Below are 22233 nucleotides of genomic sequence, written 5' to 3'. Positions count from 1 at the left end.
ACTGATCCCTAAAATCCTCGAACCTCAGTTTACTCAGAGCAGTGCCTCCCTACCTTTTTTTTTTTTTTTTTTTTTGAGATAGAGTCTCGCTCTGTCACCCAGGCTGGAGTGCCGTGCACTGCAACCTCCGCCTCCTGGGTTAAAGCAATTCTTCTGCCTCAGCCTCCCAAGTGGCTGGGATTACAGGCACACGCCAGCATGCCCAACTAATTTTTTTTGTATTTTTAGTAGAGATAGGGTTTTGCCATGTTGGCCAGGCTAGTCTCAAACTCCTGACCTCAGGTGATTCACCTGCCTTGGCCTCCCAAAGTGCTGGGATTACAGGCATGAGCCACTGTGCCCATTCTCTACTTCTAATCCTCCTATGGGCTTTGTCATTGCAAACCACATCCTGGATGATATTGATGTATGATACTTACTTTTGTGTCCAGGTCTTTCTCCTCATCTAAGTGCTCTTTGAGGATTAGAGATGTGGTGAGAGTGTGTGTGCAGCCATGCGTGGAGAAAGACCCGCCCCGCCCCGCCCTGCCCACTGCAGTCTCATGGTGAGAACATCTTACTCAATGTAAAATCTTGGGCTTCAAGATTCCCTACATCTTCTTCATACATTACCGGTACCTCAATGCAGGCCAACTGCTTCATCTGGCAGCTAAGTGAAGAAATTGCCATTTTTCTGTTGCAAGCGGAAAAGCTAGCTGTTGAGCGTATTTAAGAAGTGGTTCATGTACATACTGTGTTTTATGGGGGATTTAAATGCTTTTCTTCTTAGCAGTCTGCTGAGAGCATCAGTCCCTGCAATGGACTCATCCCTCTATGCCCCGTGGCCAGCCTGTGCCCTTCCTGCACACAGTAAGTCCAGCAAAAACATGCAGCGTAATTTAAGTATAAATTGAGACTCTCGGGGTCTACACGCACTCCCACCACTGCTGCCACCATCACTAGGGAGACCAGGCCCGCTGTCCAAGGCAGGCTGGGATCCATGCTTTCAGAACTAGGTGCTGGCCTGGCGGAGAGCAACCTGGGTGACAGCCGCCAAGAGTCCCCGGACACTCACTTCTGCTGGTCCTTCATGGTCTCGATGATGCTCCTCAGCTCGCGGACCTGTGTCCTTAGCTCCTCCACGGCCGCCTGGCTGCTGGCCGCAGGCTCCATCTTTGGTTTTCCTTCCGTGCCGAACAGAGAAGGGGAGTTGGCTCTGTGTCCAGCTGTTCCCAAAGAGGATGACAGCGGGGAGGGCACTGCCGAGGACAGAGGGGCTGGCCCACCGCCACCTGCTGCCATGGTCCCCGGCTTGGGCGGCAGGGATGCTTTGTTGTCGGACACCTGTGACGAGGGAAGGCAGGGAGGGTTCAGGGCTGGGGATTTGTGTGTTGTGTCTTTGTCCTGGTTAGTCAAACTCTCTGTTAACACCACTGTCCCTGCCTCTCTCCACACACTCCATTCACTTGTTCCTTCATCCACAAGCCACCAAGGGCCTGCTTGGTACAGGCATTTCCCCCTTACTCACATGCCGCCTTCTATGTATTTTAAATGGGACCTTCTTTCTGGACAGAGAGTTTCTGACTGGTTCAATATACACATCGAGACGCCCAGCTACTTGCCAGGCACCACAAACTCTGAAGTGAACAAGACACTGAGGCATTCTCCTGGTCTCCAGGGAGCTCAGAACCCAGTGGGGCGCAGACAGACAGACAGACCAACGCACTGCGATGGGGGGATGACTGCACAGAGGGAGGTGAGCATACAGAGCCCCAGAAACACAGAAAAGGGGCCAGCCATCCAGATGGGCAGGCATCGCAAGCAGGTGCTGACAGTCTTGTCTTGGAGGAGGACCAAGAAGTAGCCAGAGTAAAGGAGAGGCACTTAGAGAAACAAGCTGCAGCGGGAGGGAACACGCCAGGCAAAGGTCTAGAGACCGCAGAGCAAAATGCATTGGTGGGAAGTACTGCTAGAGCATCAGAGGGGGCAAGAGAGGGCCTTGGGGGCAGAGCTAAGGCTGGGAGGTATAAGCAGCTGGGCGAAAGGGTGAGAGGAAGGCACACCATGCTGAGGACCATGCTGGCTGCAGAAGGGCCTAAGGGTTGGCAGATCTGGAGCTGGAGAGAACTGCTGGGAGAGTCTTACACAACGTAAGCTAGAAGTGGTCAGGGTTTGACCCAGGCAGTGGTTAGGAGGATAGACATAAAACAACTTTGAGTGATGTAGTGAAGGCAGGCGTAGCTGACATAGAGCGCCAGGCATTGTTCCCAGTGCTGGGGGCAGGAGTGGGCCAGAAGGATGGAGTCCCTGCCCTCATAGAACAGATGCCTTGTGAGCAGGGAGATGTGGTCCTGGACAGGATGCAGAGGGTGGAGGAGGAAGGACAGATCAGGGACCACGGGTGCAGTGGACACACCAGGCATCAAGGTTGTACCTTTCATGGGAGAAACAGCATGTTGAAGAGTCAGATAATGAATTCTGTTTTTGACACATTGGATTTTAGGAGCCCTTAGTGACTGGGAAAGAGGAGGAGGAGAGGGGATGAAGCAGAAGAGAGGCCTAGAGGAGAGTCCAGAAGGATCGAAGTGGTTGCATGCGTAGGTGAAGGGTGCTGAGAGGAAAACTGAGTGGAGTCCACTTGGTGGAGCCAGGGAGACAGAAACCTGCTCGTGGCAGATGAGCACCTGGATGGGAGGCGAAGGTGTGGCCTGCAAGTTTAGGACTCTCTTTCCAAAAACTTGTTTGAGGCAGGAAGCCAGGAGAGAGGGAGCATGCTCATGGGGAAGCCTCAGGGAGAGGTGGGATCAGGGAAGGGTTCCGTTCACTTTCCAGGACTGGGAGACCCTAAGCCGCACAATATGCTGAGAGAAAGAGCCAGCGAAGGCCAGGCTGAAGATGGAGGAGACTGGCGGGAGAGGCCTGACGGAGAAAGAGTGTCCTGAGGAGGCCAGGAGGGCCCAGGAAGAAGGACAGTCATGGGTGAGAGAGAAGAGGGGTGCCCAGTAGGCCCCTGGGGGAGAAGGCACCAACAAGGGAGCTGGGAGGCAGGTGGCAAGGAGGGAAAAGAGTGGGACAGGATGTTGGGAGGCGGGGAGGATAAGCAGCAGGGCAGAAGTAGAGGCTGGTGGTGAAGCCTGGCAACACGGCCGCGAGACTCCCTCCAGCAGCAGGTACCCAGCAGGCCACCCCAGCACAGGAGCCAAAAGGGGCTTGGCTGGCATGGTGAGGAGGCAGAGTCTGGATTCAGGCTGTGCTAGAGGGAGAGACTGGGCAGAGAAAGCCAAAAGCAGATGGGCCATCATTCCCAGCCTCTCTGCTCGCCTTTTTTCTGCCAAGTTACCATTGAGGAAAAGCGCTCTCTCCTGCCAGGGATAGTGCTCCGCCAGCCCGTGCTTTATCATTAGTAGGAGTTAGAGTAAGAGGGAAGAGGAACTGACATTTCTGGAGCAATGATCACATGCCGGACGCCGGCTAGACAATTTGAACAACGATCGGTTGGCACAAGCATTTTACCAAGCAGAAAACGGAGGCTTAGAGAGGTGGCCGAGTGGTTCCCCAAGACTCATAGGTAACAACCGGCGGAAACGGGGGGTCAATTCCCTATCAACCAGATCCCTCAAGTCCAGCACTGCAACTGTGGCTACCTGAGTCTGAAGATTTGCGCTCTCCTGTCCTTCTCTCCTTTGCTTGTCACCTATTCCTGGGCTTATGCCTTTTCCTGTTTCCCATCCTGCATCCTTGCGGACCTCCCATACTCCTGTGACCCACCAATGCCTTTGCACTGACTGACTTCCAGACACTTCTTGAATCAAGGCTTCTCTTGGCATTTCCTACATGACTCGCTCTCCCGGCCCATTTCGGCTACTGAGCAATTTTAAAGCCCTCACAGAGTATAGGCCACCACCCTCCCTAGATCAAATTAGTTCAAGTGGAATTTCTAGAAGCAGTGAAGAGCACGACATGACAACTCCAGGGAAGTGAAATAGGCTAATGGGATAGAACTGTGCAAATCAGAACCGTGAAAACCCACTGTCCACCAGTAGATGTCACTGTAGAGACACCCCAGGGATGTCAGAATGAACCTATACCTACAGTCACCAGAAAAAACGGGTCTAAATCCAATTTCTGCAAATGGAATCCTTTTATAAAGAAAGAATGCTTCGGTTTTGTGAATAATTACAATTGATCTGTTGTACAGGATCACATTTTGCATACTGTATCAGATTTGTAAGAAAATCTATACATGTAAATTCTTAAATCTACGGAGAAGGAAAATTCCACGGTAAACTAATTTCTTTGTGCTATTCCTGCTTCAAGTGACTACAGTTTTCTGCTTTTAGACAGAAAGAAGTTGCTAATATTCAGAGAAAATAATTCCAATTGACTTGGTTTGCTTAGTGGGAGAAAATGGAATTTTAAAAACTTGGTTCGTATTCATACGAAGAAGAGAATTTATACAAGATGCTCCTCAAAAGTTACATGCAGTAGCCAAGAGCTAAATGTCTTCCTTGTTTCTCATAAACTAATAACTTAAAGTATCTATACTATTCTCTGGGCATGGAATAAAATTAAAGTGTTTTTAGACTATAAATTTATCATAGAATGTGAATCCAAATCAATTTTCTTTAAGAGACCACATTAGTTATCTATATTTATGATCTTCCAACTATAATTTGTGACCAGCTTTGAACATAAAAGACCAGATCTGTGGGCAGAGGGCACAGCATTTAATATATTTAATGTCTTCTCTCTAGACATCTCAAGGCTTTTTAAATTGTTCTGGTTGTGGTGATGGTGGTAGTGTGTGAAGGCATTTGTGAATGTGTGTGTGATGGTATGAAGAGGAGATCAAACCACAAGAGAGAAACATGGGAAATAAACAACTGAACTTGTATCTCAGGGATTGTGCCTAGTTTTGGAGACTGCAACATGCCTCGAGGATTTTGATGAGTAATAGAATCGCTGTCATTGAAGAATGACAAACACCTGCACTGTCTGTGTATCTTTGTTTGGTTTATAACCCATCATGAGCACATGCATGAAATGACAGGGACACCCTCGCCATGGCTAGTCACTCACTTGGGATATGGTAACAGTCTTGGAAGTTTTCTTGGACGCGTCCACTCCTCTGTGCGCAAGTGAAATGTGTTCCTCCTTATCCTCTTCGGGACTTGGGGAGTCGAAGATATCAGGGCTTGAAAGGGATGACTGATAAAGCCAAAAGAAAATGCTTTTGTCAGAATTACACCTTAGCTGACACCGCTTTCGTGAATATAATGCTATGTGCTTTCCAAAGCCCTCGACACTGCTATTTTGTCTTCTCACGATAACCCTGTGAGGCAAAAAAGTGTGCTGTTATCCACGCGCTCAAGTCACAGAGCTGATTAGTGGCAAAACTGCGACTAAGAAGCAAGGTTTCCTAAACCAGGGATCTTGCCACTGATGTCCATCAATCACTTCAGCCTTGCAAGCATCCATCGTCCATCCTTTCCTACTCCTTCCTCTAAACATTTGCTACCATGTGCCAAGCACTGAGCTTGTACTGCAGACTTAGCGACATGCCACACAGAATGCCTGCCCTCACAGGGCTGACAGTCCACCAGGGAAGAACCCCACACAGGTCAACAAGAGGCTGCTCTAATCTGCCTCTCCTCCATTCCCTCCTCTTCCTTTTCCTTGACCTTTTCCAGGATTGCTAAATCTGCTGCATACGGAAGTGCCCTAAAGGATGTGTCTGAGAGAAAACCATTTCCAGGGATAAGGGCTCACCAGACTGTGGTCCAGTGACCGGTGTTTCCTCAGCTTGAGAGCACAGCCCTGCTCGCTAGTGCAACAAGCTCATATCTCCTTTGGTACCTGCTGCTAAATCTCTGCGCTCATTATTGCTGACAGTCAACATTCATTTTGGAGTCTGTATTGCTACAGTATATTTACAGAATGGCAGCATCTTTTGGTAAAATATAGGACGACACCCCTGTTCTTTCTGCCTCACCGTGAAGATCACTGTAAAGATAAAAAAGCCAGATGAGGCCAGGCGTGGTGGCTCATGACTGTAATCCCAACACTTTGGGAGGCTGAGGTGGGAGGATCTCTTGAGCCCAGGAATTTGGGACCAGCCTGGGCAACATGGCAAAACTCCATCTCTATGAAAAATACAAAAATTAGCCAGGCACGGTGGTGTGCACCTGGAGTCCCAGCTACTCGGGAGGCTGAGGTGGAAGGATCACTTGAGCCCCAGAGGTCGAGGCTGCAGTGAGCCATTGACATTGCACTACTGCACTCTAGCCTGGACAAAAGAGCAGGACCCTGTCTAAAAAAAAAAAAATTCTGTACCAATTCACTGGAATTCACTTGGTCATAGATGATCACTGGGCTAGAATTTCCCTATTTTAGAACAAAGCAAATTAAAATAAGAGTTCCTATAGCAAGGAATCCTTTAGAATGAAGAATCTTCCAGAGATCTCTTTGGACAAGCTCATCTTCAGCTTCATCTCTATGCTTTCTACCTTGGTGGTAGAAAAACAGTCCCATTTAAAGTCACCACTTGGCATCATTATAGAAAAATTACACCCAAAAATATTGTATGTTTTCTTCTGTTTACTTAAGGCAGAAATCTAATGCATTTTAGGGAATTTTTAAGCAAAGTTTTCAATTTAACAGGTTTTATTTGTTAATCTTCATTTAATCTGAAAATCCAATTACCTAGAATAACGTTTCCCCCACCACCAAGCCTTCTTATTAATCTAGGCTTAACTGCTTAGCCACCATACCATGCCTGGATCCTTTCATTTTGAGATTTTATTCAAAAAGCCAGTTCCCTTCAATACAACCTAGGGTTCATGAGCTGCCAATCAAAGCTTGCTCTTTGAATCCTATAAGCATAAAGAGCTTCAGCTAGGGTCAGAGGCCCCAGGCTGGGGAATCATGACTGGTATATTTCCTCCATCATTCCCCCCAGTGGCCTTTGAGGAATATGCCCATATCCACTAAGCCTCCACTTGCCTATGAAAAATCCACAGGTGCTAACTGGAAGAAGACTAAATAGGAATTCAAAGTACACATCCAAGTGGGGATAAATGGGAATGAGGGGAAGAGAATACAATATTTATACTTTAAAGCACAAATATATCCTTTTGTTCTAAGTCTGCAAATGAAATCACTTCATATAAAATGTCAAACTTCGAGTCACTGTGTCATAAGCTTCTTGCAGACAGTGACCATGTGCTTTTCATTCCAGTTGTATCTTTGGTACCTGGCACAGTGCCGAGCCCATAGGGGATAGATTTCTATAAAGATTTATTGAATGAATGAACAACTGTGTAGTCTAAAGGCAGTGAAGATGATATGTCCTTACCACATCCCCCAAATACATACGAACTCTCAGGCATGGGATGTATGGACCAAAGATGAGACAAGAGATGGTAATTTAAATCTGTCTGTAATTCTGGAAGTCACGAGGCTCTCTAGACCTTGAAAAGTTGGGACAGATTTGGAAGGAAGACAAAAATGATGAAGGATTTATAGAGAAGATGGAGGAGGTAGGATTGAAAAACAAAATATATACTAAGAAGCAATTAAACAGGTTGTGGGTATAAGAGGGGTGTTGGGGTGGGGTGTGAAAAGGTGAGAGGGAGAGGGGAAAGAAGGTGGTGTTGACAGAGAAGTCTGTATAACAGTAAAAAAAGTCAGCTACTTTTAAAAGTCTTTCACCCAAAAATGTGTCAATGCAAAGTTAGGTTTGTTTCATACTAAGAGGAAAAATAGGATGACTCAAACCATACTTCCAGACTCTAGATATGAGAGAAGAGGTTCCAAGGAAGTGACATTCTTTTTCTTCTAAATGATGACACCTTAGGTGGGATCAGTGATGACATGAAAATAGGATGTGTCCTGGGAAACCTGCAAAAGGTTAATTCCTTGGTTTATCTGGATAGAGGTTATAAGGACTTAGACTCACTGGAACAAGGCAATGTGCTATACAGAAATAAACAGATACAGAGAGAGAGACAGAAAGAGAGAGAGAGAGAGATCTTATACACAGACACAACTTGTGGAAGGTGAGCTTGGAGGGGACGGAACAACCTGTGGCAAAAGCAAAGCATACATTTCCCTTTGACCCACTTCCAGAAAATTTTTACCCAAGTCAATAATTTTAGAACAGCATCAAGATTTTTCTGCAGTGACATTCATTTGAGTGTTGTTTATAATGAGGAACTGGAAAAAACATAAATGCCCAATAATGGTATATTGGCTCAACACTCACATACTCATAGGTTAGAAAAATGGGCAGCCATGAAATGTGATGTCAAGGAAGAATGTGTCATGACTGGGGAGAAAGGAACACAACAGAAGAGGAGAAAAGCAAGTTTCAAAATGATGCATATTTCATAATCCTATTTGTGAAGAAATAATTTTATATATACAATTTTTTTTTTTTAAAAAAAAAAGCTAAGGCTGTATAGTAAAAAGTTAACAGTTCTTTGCACTGGGGAGCAGGATTACAGGTAACTTTCTTCTTCATGCATTTTTTAGTTCAAATTTGGTACAATAAATGTGTACTAGGTTCGCAATAAAAAGTCATTCAAAACGACCCAAACAAAAATCTTCTATGGGTTATCCTGAGTGTCCCAATTGGTCTCTCCTTCATCATCAGGTGCCTCATATGTTTGAAAACAATCTCCTGAAGGTCTGCGTGGTATTCTGTGGAGGGGTACAGGCAACGGGGATTTGAGAGAAAGGTTCGGCTGCTGCCTGATGCTATATAGGAGCAGATCTTTATTTAGTAAAGTTTTGTTTTGTTTACAGACCAAACCAGCCTCATTGTCCTTTCCCCACCATAAAACGTGATTTTTTTTCTTACCCTTTTCATTTCAGGTTCAAATAAGAATCAGTCTGGAAGGAAAGAAAAGGAAGGTGGGAATAGGGAGCGCCTACCTTGCTGGCAGAAACACAAAGAACAAATAGAAAGAAATGCTGCTTGACTCAAGAAGACTCTGAAATCACTTTTGGTTGGCAGTGTATCTCATGGCCTCCCTCTCCTGGGGTGTCCTCAAATCGGCTGCTTGCAGAAGAGTCCTTAGCTAGAGTCTCTAAGCTGTCCTGCTTTTCAGCTGTAGAGAAGTAAGGGGATATACAGTATGAGGAGACACTTACAGATGTGAGGGACTGGGATGGAGGCCGCCTCCCCGTAGCTTTTGGTCTGCTTGTGGTCGGATGACTGAGTTTCTCAGTAGATGATACCACGGAGTCAAAACCTTCTAAGTCTAAAACAAAAGTAAAACAGAGTTTTAAGAGCCAAAATAGGAGCAAAGGCTCTTATGATATGTCATAAGCACCTCTTTTTCTCAATAATAATAATTTCTGTCTGGATTACACTTCATCTTTTATAAAGGCTGTTTACATCCTTTGGTCATTCAATAAACAGGATTCAAACTGAATGGAATAATCATTTCCTTCTTAGTTTAACAAGTTATTGCATGGAAGAGAGAGAAACAGGATTTTTCTTTTTCTCTTCTACGGCTATATCCATAAATCTTTAAAAAGCTTCAGAAAGAGGATTAGAGGAAGAATCCTCTTTTTTCCACAAATCCAAGTCCATTTTAGTAGACAGAACACTCTGGCAGTCTCGACACAAAAGGCAGTTATTACAAGGTACAACAGCCACAGGCAAGTGGATGCCAGTCATTGATTCCAAAAGACAAGAAGAGATGGCAGTCCTGCTCCTCTGCACTTGTGACTGGTCTAGAGGAAGCTATGTAGTCCAATTTGAGTTACTGAGCAATACAGGGCAGTATACTGAGAGCCTGTGGGAAACAGATTTTTATCTCTGTCCAGAGAGAGGCAAGTGAGAAGGCCTTTTGTGTTGCTGTTCCTCTTCTTTCCTGCCTGGGATGCTACTGTAAGGATGGGATGTCTGGAGCTGTGGCAGCCATCTTGTGACCATGTGGCTATCTAGTCACAGGACGGCGAGGCAGAAAAATGGAAAATGTTAACTGACAGCCCCGATGGGTTGCAACCCTGGGATGATCTAGTGCCCAGACTTCTTGCCATGTGAAATTAACAAACCCCTGTTATTTCAGCCAGTTTTAATACGATATTCTTTATTTGCAGCTAAATAACACCCTAACTGCCATAACTGCAGCTATACTGGTCCAGGACAGAGAAGTTAAAAAAGATTATGTGCATTTCCCCTCACTTTATTTTGGGGAGAATTCTTTTGCTGATGGTTATAATAAGTGGTCTGGCTGTGTGACAGCTTTATTCTATTAATGAACAGGCAGGTGTTATCTGCAAACTATTTTCTTTAGTACAATATGCAAAATCAAGCACTGGTCAGGAGAAGCCGTTAAATTACACCTGAGATTATATTAAGTGACATTATCCTAGCACCTGATGAATGAATAATTACTCAATTAACTCCTCTTATCTGGGCAAGGCAGGTATAACAAAAGGTTAACCATCTGCAGAGATGGCACAAAGAAAAACATCAGTGGTGCTCTGAAGCCAAGAGGGAGCCCATCAGCACCCAGTACCTGAGTGAGGCTCATAAAGGCACCCACCTCTCTAGCTGGCTCAGCAGGGTGCCAGGGGAGGGCAAAGATCCCCCTGCTAGAATGTGCTTCTCCAGTGCTGTCTCACTGGGCTGACCCCTCTAAGGGGCCTTCCTTTAAGAGAACCTTATTATTATTTTTTCTTCTTTCTTTTCTTTCCCTCCCTCCTTTTTTTTTTTTTTAGACAGGGTCTTGCTCTGTCTCCCAGGCTGGACTGCAGTGGCACGATCTCAGCTCACTGCAGCCTCAACCTCCTGGACTCAGGTGACTCTTCCATCTCGGCCTCCCTACAGGCACGCAACACCACACCTGGCTAATTTTTGTAGTTTTTGTAGAAATGGGGTTTCGACATGTTGCCCAGGCTGGAGAAACTTATTTTCTTAAAAGGTTCTCCTCCAGACTCTACCCTGGGACTCTCCTCTAGTAAGTCCATGTTGTCTAAAATGAAAACTCCCCATTACACACTTGGATGGATGTAAAAAGCCACCATCTGACATGAACCTCCCCAATTCATCTTTTCAAATCACTTTTCCCCTGATGACAAATGTAATACATGATCAGTGTATAATTTTTAAAAAACAAAACATGAAATTGTAACAACAAAAAAAGTCAACTATAATCTTATCACATCGAGACAAGCACTGTTAGTATTTTCATATATTTTCCTCCAGGCTTTTTTTCCTATAAATAGATAGTACAGCTCATACTATATGTAATGCTGCATTCTGCTTATTTCACTTAACCTAATATGCCATGTCTCTAAAAATTCTTTGTAAATATTTTAATTGTTGTTGCACTGCAATTAATCAATCCCATTTGTTGGATAGCTAGTTTCCAAATCATTTCCCCCTCCTAAGTTTTACTGTTATGGAAGAACACTGCACAAATATCCTTGCATGTACTCTACATACAGTGAGTTTAGCAGCTTATCCATGCAGATCTCCAGCTGTTCTGGAAGAAGGAAATAAGGCCCAGGACAGTGAAATTTGTTGGGGGTCAGGGGGCTGGTTGGGGAGGACAGAGGCATAACGAGGGGCAGAGGAAGGCTCAGGGAGAGGAGAGAGGACGAAAACCCAAGGAGCAGATGCTGACTGACAGCCAGGGAAGGAGATGGAAGAGAGGGTCGTTAAAGGTTCCAGCAAACAGGCAGCTGCCAAGGGCCTTGGCTGGGAGCTATCAGGGGCAGAGTTGGACAAACCTACATCATGGCTCTGTCCAGGAAACTAAAACAAGCTCAGGAGCAAAAGCTGAGCAGGATGAAGTGATTAAAGAACAACAAAAGGCTAATTAACTCTGCTTCTCCACCTCAGCTGCATGGAGGAATCACCTGCACAATTTAAAAAAACAAAACACCACTGCATCCTAGGGATTGACTTACCCCATCTGGGGTGTATCCTGGGCACAAGCAGGTGTCAGTCTCCCCAGGGGATGTGAACATGCAGCAAACCCTGAGAAGCACTGCCCTAGAGGAGGCCAGGAGCTGAGGGGAGGGAAGGGAGTGAGGATTTGGCCAAGCGGAGGAGTGGAGAGGCCACCAAGTGACTGACAGGGTGTTCCAGGGCCCAGTGAATAGAGAGCCTGCCTGGGCTCTCTAACAGTGGGCCTCCCATGCTGGGCTGAGGAGCGCTGGCCCGTTTTGGAGGGCCACAGAGGTGCTGGAGCACTCGACGAAAATGGTGGCCAAAGGCTCGGATGATTGGTGGCAGGCCAGACACACTGCAGCTGGAGCCAGGAAGAGGCCCGAGATGTGACCCAGCATAACAGTGGGGTGGGAGAGGAATGCAGGGAGCCAGGGGAGGGGATGGGACAGCTTTGGGCCCCTCTTAGGATGGACTTGGTAAGTCCACTTGTGTGCAGGGCTGGACAAGTTCACACCAGGAAACTTCTGCCAGGACTCCAGGGAGGAGTCCATCTTTGCCAACCCCCGACCTTCCTGGGCCCACTGAATTAAGTTCACCTGGCAGTTTAGGATTTCAGAACGTGTGAGGTGGCAGTCTGTAATGAATTATACTTTTAAAACAACCCAGAAGTGTGATGTCTGTCTCCCGCACTTAGGCTGTAAGCCCCAGGAGGGCAGGAACTCATCCTTGCGTTCTCAAAGTCTAGAATGTCCCTAGGGAAAATATGCTGGTTCCTCTGTCAATAAAGGAACAAGCAAATGAATGAACTATCTCAAGAAAAAAACCAGGAATGTAGCTTATAGAAACGGCTCCTAGCAGGACGTGAGCAGCTTCAAGGCTGAAGAAGCATTCTTTGCTATGGATGCAGAGAGGGCGGATTGGCCCATTCTGTTTTACTGGTTGAAGTTTGCACTAAGAAGACCTATGCACAGTGAAGCCTGGCCATGCTTAGCAAGTGTCTCCAGGACAGATGGCAGAGAAGACTGCTCTATTTCTGTCACTCATGAGTAAGAGGAAGGTTCAAGTCCCTCAGGGGAAGCCACTCTTAACCCCTTAATGCATTTTTTTTTTTTTTTTTTGAGACAGAGTCTTGCTCTGTCCCTCAGTCTGCAGTGCAGTGGTACAATTGCAGCTCACTGCAACCTCTGCCTCCCGGGTTCAAGCAATTTTCCTGCCTCAGCCTCCCGAGTAGCTGGGATTACAGGTGTGCGCCACCATGCCTGGCTAATTTTTGTATTTTTAGTAGAGATGGGGTTTCACCATGTTGGCCAGGCTGGTGTCGAACTCCTGACCTCAGGTGATCCACCCACCTTGGCCTCCCAAAGTGCTGGGATTACAGGCATGAGCCACCACACCCAGCTTAATGCACATTTCTGCTAAGTTTAACTTTCTATAGTTTTAGTTTGGAAAGAGCACTTTTTGGAAACAGCTACCAAACCAAACTGCCATACAGAAAAAAAAGGTACCAAATATGAGATTGCTTGCTGAAAAGGGAACCTCAGGTTACCCTGGCATGTTTCATAGATCATGAACTGTAATGCATTTCTGCTTTCTGACAGTAAAGGGGAGAAAGTCTCCAATACTGTCACATCACTTTTCAGAGGCACAGAGCACATGCTTCATGACTATGGCCATGGTAGCTGCGATTAAGGCAGAATTTCCATGACTAACCCATCGTGGTGTGGAGAAAATGTCCCAATTTTCATGGCGGTTTTGAAATGAATCAAGCTGAAACTTGATATGAGCTTTCTCGGCCTGGCTAGGAATTTTTCCTCTTAAAAGAAAAAGGTTTTAATGCTCATAAGTCAGTCCAAAACTATTGAACTGGCAAATGCTGGGGTATTTTTAAGAAGTTAGTTTCCTAAGGACGAGAGGCCCTTTGCTTTTGTGATACTTGGACAACAAACTCTCTGCAGACATACGGGGATAATTCATGTTGGGCACGATGGAGTTGGCTTGGAAAGGGCCTTTGACTCTTCATGGCACATGAAGTTGCTCATTTTCCATGAACTTCAGTCACACCCTATTTGGTTCAATTAGAAAATGTAGCCTCTTTTTCCATGGATAGGAGCAATGGTACCAGTGACCACAGGTGACGTAAAGCACATCCACTGAAAGCACAGAGGAGAAACAGTCAAAAGGCTAAGTCAGGCTAGCTGTCACCAGCAGAGTTCTTTGGGAGCTCCTAAATCATTCTCTGCATTCATTATAGCATGTTGCTGTGTACTTTAAACAGAGCTTTAGGATATAAGTTTGCTTATAGCTAAAACCTGGCAACGTTGCTACCTCCCAATATCTCTGGAAGCCATCCCTTCTCCTCCACACCCTGTCTCAGATTATTAAGGCCACTGAATTTCTTGCCTGGAACCACTGTTAATAGATTTTTCACTTCAAGCCCCTTACCACTCACATGCTGCCACCAGAGAGGTGTACAGTCCTGATCTGAGTATGTCCCTTCAGGGCTTCCTCTCCTGACTAATTTCCTTCGGTGCCACAACTGAGGCCTCTTCCAAGAAGCCAGACAGCACCCTAAGACCTGGGTTGGGTGCATCCCTACTCACCCATCACCCTGATCTCAGCATTTAGTGCCCTGTACTGACATTTCTTATTGACTTCTCTGCCTCTCCCACCAGCCAGGGAAGAAGCTATGGCTTTTCTCTCTGTGACTTTTCTCTCTGTTTCCCTGGACTTAAGACCACTTATGACTTGCAGTGAGTGTTCAAAAAATGATTATTAAACACATTAACAAACAGCCTTTCTAGGCTTCAGATTTTCCAGCAGAAAAAAAAAAATGAGAGAATTATCTGAGCCATCAGCTTCATAAGGTTATTCTTTCGTAAATGAGAGACCACGTGAAAACCCTTTCAAATCATGCAGATAGAATTCTGTTTTCATGCACCATTAACGGAGCTGTGGGATTTGGAAACAAGGATCTAAGAGCAAGGCTAGAAATTCCCCCCTCCCTACCTTTTTTTTTTTCCAAGGTCTAAGATGAGAAAACTTTAAACCCACAGGGCCGCAGGTACTTTCTCTGCATTGCAGAAACACCATGAGGTAGTCTGAATGGCAGGAGGAAGTCTCGCTCCATGCCTCAGTCATTTATTTGACTAGTGTGGAAAATCTGTGCAGACTATCAAGATGGGCCCAGTATTTGGCGGCGGGGGGGGGGGGGGTTCAAATGAACACCTGTGTTAGCTGAATCACTAGCTGAAATGATTAGCAATGATTAGATTCTTCAGGAAAATAAGCCCTCCAAAATGTGTAAGGATATAGGAGATCAGCTGTTGTGTTTCATTTATAATCCAGGTGTGAAGTTTGCAGGACACAAGCTGCTGAGAGTAAATAAGTTTTCGAGGGTTTTTTTTTTTTTTTTTTTTTTTTTAAAGAGACAGGGTCTCACTCTGTCACCCAGGTTGGAGTGCACGCAGTGGTGTGATCATAGCTCATGGTATTATAGCTTCAAACTCCTGGGCTCAAGCAACCCTCCTGCCTCAGCCTCCCAGGTAGTTATAGCTACCATACCCAGCTATTTTTTGTTTTGTCTTATTTTTTGGTAGAGATAGGATCTTGCTATATTGCCCAGGCTGATCTCATACTCCTGGCCTCAAGCAATCCTCCTGCCTCAGCCTCCCAAAGCACTAGGATTACAGACATGAGCCACCATGCCTGGCCATAAATAAGTTTTGAGCTACTGTTTTGAACTCCATGTGTCAGCCATGCCACTACTAGATGCTTCACATGCACACACCCTCATTTCATCTGCACAAAACCCCATGCTGTGTGGGCATTACTATAATCCACAAAGAAAGAGACAGAGGGCCAGAGGTTAGAAAACATGCCCAAGGTCACTACCAACAAGTAACAGGGCCCACACACAGATTCACATCCAAGGGATTCTCTCTACTACAGAACATTGCTTGTTTTTTTTCTATTTTATTCTACTAAAAATACAAAAAAATTTAGCTGGGTATGGTGGCCCATGCCTGTAATCCTAGCTACTCTGGAGGCTGAGATAGGAGAATCACTTGAACCCAGGAGGCGGAGGTTGCAGTGAGCTAAGATCGTGTCACTACACTCCAGTACAGGAGATGAAATGGAAACTTTTTTTTTTTCTTTTTGAGACGGAGTCTCACTCTGTTGCCCAGGCTGGAGTGCAGTGGCACGATCTCGGCTCACTGCAACCTCCGCCTCCTGGGTTCAAGCGATTCTCCTGCCTCAGCCTCCTGAGTATCTGGGACTACAGGTACCTGCCACCACACTGGGCCAATTTTTGTATTTTTAGTAGAGACGGGGTTTCACCATATTGGCCAGGCTAGTCTCAAACTCCTGACCTTGTGATCCACCCTCCTCGGCCTCCCAAAATGCTGGGATTACAGGTGTGAGCCACCACGCCCAGTCAGAATGGAAATAATTTTGTTATCAATGTCACTCAATTCTCTGAACTCCTTGCAAATTATATATCAAAAACCGGACTGTCGTCTAGCATCACCAGGAATTATTATTTTTAATGGTCTACCACCAAACAACTTAGTGGGTACCTCCTTCAATGTCATTGGAAGCAAAGAATTACTAACCAACTGATTTGAAAACAGAACTTGCAACCTGGAACTTGTATCTATGTCAGGGTTTTCTCTAGGATCTCAAACTTATTTAGGATGGCAAGCATCCTACTCTTTTATATTTCCCTGTAATAACTTGGGTTAAAAAATCAAAATAATTCTTTTAAAAGATGAATGAGTACTTTTTAAAACCTTACGAAAAGGTATGCTCATGAGCCAGGTGCAGTAGCATGCCTATAGTCGCAGCTACTCAGGAGGCTAAGGTAGGAGAATCACTTGAGCCCAGGAGTTCAAGTCTAGTCTGGGCAACATAGCAAGACCCCATCACTAAAAATAAAAAAATAATAAAGTTATGCTCATAAACCCTTAACAATTTCTTAAATCTCCATACAGCCAGCAAATCACTTAAAAGCAAAAAATCATTAAGCCAAAAAAACCCTAGATTAAACCTTAGAAAGGGCCAAATTATCAATTCTAGATTAAAAGAACTGGCAGAACTAAAGAAACTGAAGTAAAGAGACAAAGGAAACAATAAGCTACTTAATTTCAAAGAGGATTCAGAGGCTACCAAGACAGCAGTTTTCTCAATGTCTAGAAAACTCAGCTAAAAGAAATGGACAGGGTTAGAGAAACATAGACTGTGAGGCTGCACTGGGTTCTTTCTTTTTAATATTTTCTTGCAGAGACAGAGTATTTCCCTACATTGCCCAGGCTCGTCTCGAACTGCTGGCCTCAAGTGATCCCTCCTGCCTCCCAAAGTGCTGGGATTACAGGAATGAGACCCCATGCCCTGCCTGAACTGGGTTCTTTATGATCATTTCATCCAAGCCCCTGGATTAATGATGAAAAACCAAGATCCAAGGAGGTACAATGGTGTGCTCGATGGTCAGCTTCAGTGGGACGAGCAGCCAGAGCAGAGTGCACATTTCTTTTTGGAGAGCAAGATGTATGGGTCATTTCATCTTCTTTAACAGCACTTTACTTAGATATAAGAGAAGCAGGGCCAGGTGCAATGACTCACGCCTGTAATCCCAGCACTTTGGGAAGCCAAGGTGGGAGGATCGCTTGAGTCCAGGAGTTTGAGACCTGCCTGCGCAACATAGTGAGATGCGTTTTTACAAAAAATAAAAAATTAGCTGGGCATGATGGTGTACACCTGTGGTCCCTGCTACTCGGGAGGCTGAGGTAGGAGGATTGCTTGAGCCTGGGAGGTTGAGCCTGCAGTGAGCTATGACTGCGCCACTGCACTCCAGCCTGGGCAACAGAGCAAGACCCTGTCTCAAAAAAAAAAAAAAAAAAAAAAAAAAGAGGAGGAATCTGATACTCATAATATAGAATGTCAATGCATATGTGAAACAATAATATTCTAATGTCCAGAATTACATGGAAGCCAAAATTACACTTACTACAAAATTTGAGGAGGAAAAACCTTCTGTCTCAAAGCCTAGTATGCTTTTTACTACCCCGGGAGAGACAAGAGTCCCCCAAAACTGCTAGAAGGGGCTGGCAGGCTCTCATTCACCAGCCTGGGTAACTTGCTGAGCTATTTCTCATTTGTAAACATCAGGAGAAGGGAGAAGACTGAGGTAAAAAGGATTTAAAATGCTCTTAAAAATCTGACACTCCATGACTTTTTCTTAGGAAAAAAATTACAAGTAATCCTCTCTCTATAAAAAAAAAAAAAAGTTAATCTGCTAATTGTACATTTCTGGACACTAGTTTTTACCTGAGCTACTGCTTCAATGCCTGACTCTCTCTAGGGCCTTTTCCTTGCCCCCAACATTTCTCTTTCCCGCCACCTTCTATCTCTGCAGATGTGAGCTGGACCTGTGGTTTTCAAAAGTTGCCAAGAACTGGCATGTGTCTGTGCCAAGGTTATCATCAGTCATAATGCACTGAGAAAAAGGTCAACATTGTGAGTTTCCCATTAAGCTAAATTTGTTCAATTTTACACTTGGAGATTATACCCTTTCCAATAGGAGATGGTATTTGTTTATTTTGAATGTGCCTCATTAATAAAAGAAAAATCAAGCAGTCTCCCAAATTAGAAGCCTCCACCTCCTTTTTTTTTTTTTTTTTTTGGTAAATGAGTCTGTGAAATTCCAAACAATATGAACCTCAGGAAGACATGACTAAGGCCTGGGGAGATGAAGAGAGTGTCACTACAGGTTACGCAAAGGTAAGCTTGGTTCTAAATCAGGGCATCCTGCTGACCCTCCAACTCCAACCTTCGCTTGCCACTACCATATCCAATGACCTTTTAATGGGGCCCATGAATGTCACTCTCTAACTGCTAATCATTTTTCTCTTGCAATGAATCAAACTTCACAGGCTCCTAACCTTAGCCAAGGTTTCCAGAACATGCTTTAATGAGACACCATGGCTAAATAAGGATTTTGATAGTTTACTTAATAAAGTGATACTAAAACAAAATACTTAATAAAATGTCGTGTGTCCATAATGCTTTTAATGTGACAAAGGGATGCCCGAGCACGATTTTCTGGTAGGTTGCACATTCCTCTGGATATTTGCAAGTAAAATGGAAGCCATAACCGGGCTCTGCCAATCCATGAACCCACAGCCAGGGGACGGTGGGAGGGTGGCACCTTAAGCCAAATAAATGCCACGTGAGATCTGAGAGCTGAACATCACCTGTTCCCATGAGAGACCTCTGTGGTGTATACTGTGGATGCAGCAGAGGTCACTATATAAGTCTCTTTGTTCTATGAGACTACTTTGAATCCACTGGGTGTACCTCCAGATTTGCATTCTTAAATCTGTAGGTACAGCCAGTACCTCCAGAATACGGCATTAGAACATAGTCTCAGCATGCAGCAAAGGTAGAGGCACTCAAGCCATCAGACTGAATGATGAACAAGAGCCCTGGCTACAGAGATGCAGGCGACCACAATACCAGGGGAGGGAGGACATGCTGACTCTGCACATAGGTAAGTGTTTGGGGCTGCCTGCAAGTCCACACAGCTGTGACCCTCTCCAAGCCAAGAGCCATCTGAACTGATGCTCCCTAAATGTCCCTCCACCTCTCTCACGTCAACGATTTTGCAGGCTGGTGGGTATAGAGCATTTGGGTAGGATAGCACTAATTTGCTCTCTGTATTCTGGAATAATTCATACCACCAAATGCACTGCTCCAGGGAGGTTCTGCAACATTTGCCATCATGTCCCCACTTTGCCGTAACCTCCCCCTGTTTCTATAGCATTTGTGAGGCTTGTCCTACAGGCACTCTCAATGTTTACTGAGTTTGCGCTTATAGGAGGTTATGGGGTAAAAGATGTTCACGAAACCCCTCATCACTAAGCACAAACCCAGCCACCGTGATGGACCACCAAAGGCCAGCAGGACCACCCTGTGCAGGGCGCACAGGCAGAGGTGAGCACCTCTGTTCTGGTGAGGACCAACATCTTTCACTGAGAAAGTCTAAGTGGAGATGCTCAGTTTATACCCAGGATCAGGCCCTTCAAAGGACCCTGAAGGACCATCTCTTGTAGGACTGGAGGATGCCTTTCAAAATGAGTGCTGGTTGCCAGCTTGACCTTGTTTCCTCAGCAGCACACCTCCACTGCGAGCCTGAGAGGCTGGGAACCAGGGGAGGGCTCGAGGGCGATGCAGGGAGAGCGCCAGCCACAGAAGCTGTTCTGCATTAACTACGCCTCTAAGTTTGAGGAAGGAACCAAAAATGCTCAGAGGACTGCCTGGGTTAAAAACCCATCAATCAGAAACGCAACCTGTTTTACTTCCTTTGTATAAAGCGTTTGACCCTCAGCACAATCTCTTTTGCCTTTTGTCATCACACTTGAGAAATATATCGTGCTTTTCAGCTACTCCTGATAAAAATTTAAGTTTGATCACGATTTCTGTCCCTAGATAGGGACTGGAGCTGCACACGTCCACACATGGGCACCCCAGCCCGTCATACGCAGACTTGACTGTAGACCAATAGCAACCATGTCTCCTGTTCTTCAGCACGGGTAACATCAACAATGTCCTTGGTCCCAAAGGCCATGTCTGAAGGTTGCCGGTAAGGAGACAGTGTCTGTAGGAGCCAGCCACAGCTCTTCAATGAAAGCTCTCATGTCTGAGCAACTACTCCCGAGACAGCTGGAAGGTGTGGCTGTTGTTCACACACACGCTCAGCCAGTAGTCAATCTGGAACACTCCAAATGTCATTCATGTTTTTTTTTTTTTTTAAATGGCAGGCAGAACACAGTTTATCTTGTCTTATTGAACCTGAGAAATTGCTCAATGATCTGACATGCTGCAAGGACCAATAACTGGCTCTCTGGCTCCAAAAGGGGAAGTTTAAGATATGTATTTTAAAAAGAGGACAGAAAAACCAATAGCCCCAAGTCAGGAGATCTGAATTTTTCCTCAAAATTTGTATGATAAACCCTTAGAAGTGATTTCTTATCATAAAAGGTAGAAATTGCAAAATAAGGTAAGAATGTAATCACTTGTTTATAGAGATTTGGTGTCACATTCACAAAAATTTTGTGTTAATGGTCACTATTACAATTGCTCTCTTTTGCTCTCCTGTATAACTTTACCATACAGAGTACAGATTTAGAACTTAGTATTGATCAAATTTGCTATTGTCCTTTTATGTAATACCCATTTAAACACTGGGTAGTTGATCTTTGGCAAATATCTAATCCCAAATCCAACACTCTTTCTATTTGAAATCAGACTCAAATGGTATCATTTCACTTGCTGCAAACCTTAAGATCTCTCTCTCTCTCTCCCCCTACCTCTCTCCCTCCCTCTTCCTCTCTCTCTCTCACAAAGGTCATAGTCATGTCCTTGGTTGATGCTTAAGTACTTCAAATATAATTACTTTTTTGTATATGAAACACTTTCAAATTAGGTTTTATAGAGATTCTCAGGAAATGAGACAGGCCACTCCAGGGAACACAAGTTGCACTTGCGGGGGAGGCCTATCCTCTTCCTGTTCCTAACACAGACTGGGCTCTCTGGGCCTCGGTGCTATTGACATTTGGGGCTGCGTCATTCTTTGTTGTCTGTGGGGGCTGTCCTACACACTGGAGGATGGTTAGCAGCATCCTTAGCCTCTACCCACTAGATGCCAGCAGCATCTCCACCCCCACCCCTATGATGTGACAGTCAAAAATGTCTCCAGACATTGCCAAATGTCCCCTTGGGGAGAGCAGTTGAGAAATGCTGATGTGGATCTAGAAAGTTTGGGCTCATGGGTCAGGGAGACCTGGCTTCAACTCCAATTTTTTTTTTTTTTTTTTTTTTTTTGAGACGAAGTCTCGCTCTTGTCCCCCAGGCTAGAGTGCAATGGCACCATCTCAGCTCACTGCAACCTCCGCCTCCCGGGTTCAAGAGATTCTCCTGCCTCAGCCTCCTGAGTAGCTGGGATTACAGGCACACACCACCATACCCAGCTAATTTTTGTATTTTTAGTAGAGATGGGGTTTCACCATGTTGGCCTGGCTGGTCTCAAACTCCAGACCTCAGGTGATCCACCTGCCTCGGCCTCCCAAAGTGCTGGGATTACATGTATAAGCCACCGTGCCCGGACTTCAACTCCAATTTCTTACTAGCCAGATAATCTTGCTCAGTTTCCCCAGCTTGCTTTCTACCCTGTTCCTTCACTGCAAAACCATGAGTCATTACACATCCCTCATAGGGCTATGGACTGTGAGAAAAAAATAGACAAAACATTTAGTGGGCACCCAGTGAATATTAGTTCTTTCTTTCCT

The 22233-nt window shown here is 45.2% G+C and overlaps 1 protein-coding gene across 6 annotated transcripts in view; it reads right to left on the bottom strand.

Annotated features, from left to right (window-relative positions):
• Positions 1 to 22233, bottom strand: part of SH3KBP1 (SH3 domain containing kinase binding protein 1) — a 355677-nt gene that overhangs the window by 5500 nt on the left and 327944 nt on the right. For 4 of the 6 annotated variants that reach the window (XM_007991227.3, XM_037986385.2, XM_007991228.3 and 1 more), the window contains 3 exons: positions 9133 to 9242; positions 5059 to 5187; positions 1055 to 1323 (listed from right to left, as the gene is read on the bottom strand). In XM_007991227.3, the coding sequence (XP_007989418.1) occupies positions 1055 to 1323; positions 5059 to 5187; positions 9133 to 9242 (508 nt within the window). The remainder of the gene's footprint in view (positions 1 to 1054; positions 1324 to 5058; positions 5188 to 9132; positions 9243 to 22233) is intronic. The other 2 variants (XM_007991229.3, XM_037986386.2) reach the window with 1 other exon arrangement.

This window comes from Chlorocebus sabaeus, chromosome X (assembly GCF_047675955.1).
Source record: "Chlorocebus sabaeus isolate Y175 chromosome X, mChlSab1.0.hap1, whole genome shotgun sequence".
Lineage (NCBI taxonomy): Eukaryota > Metazoa > Chordata > Mammalia > Primates > Cercopithecidae > Chlorocebus > Chlorocebus sabaeus.
This window is presented reverse-complemented; position numbering and strand designations above follow the sequence as displayed.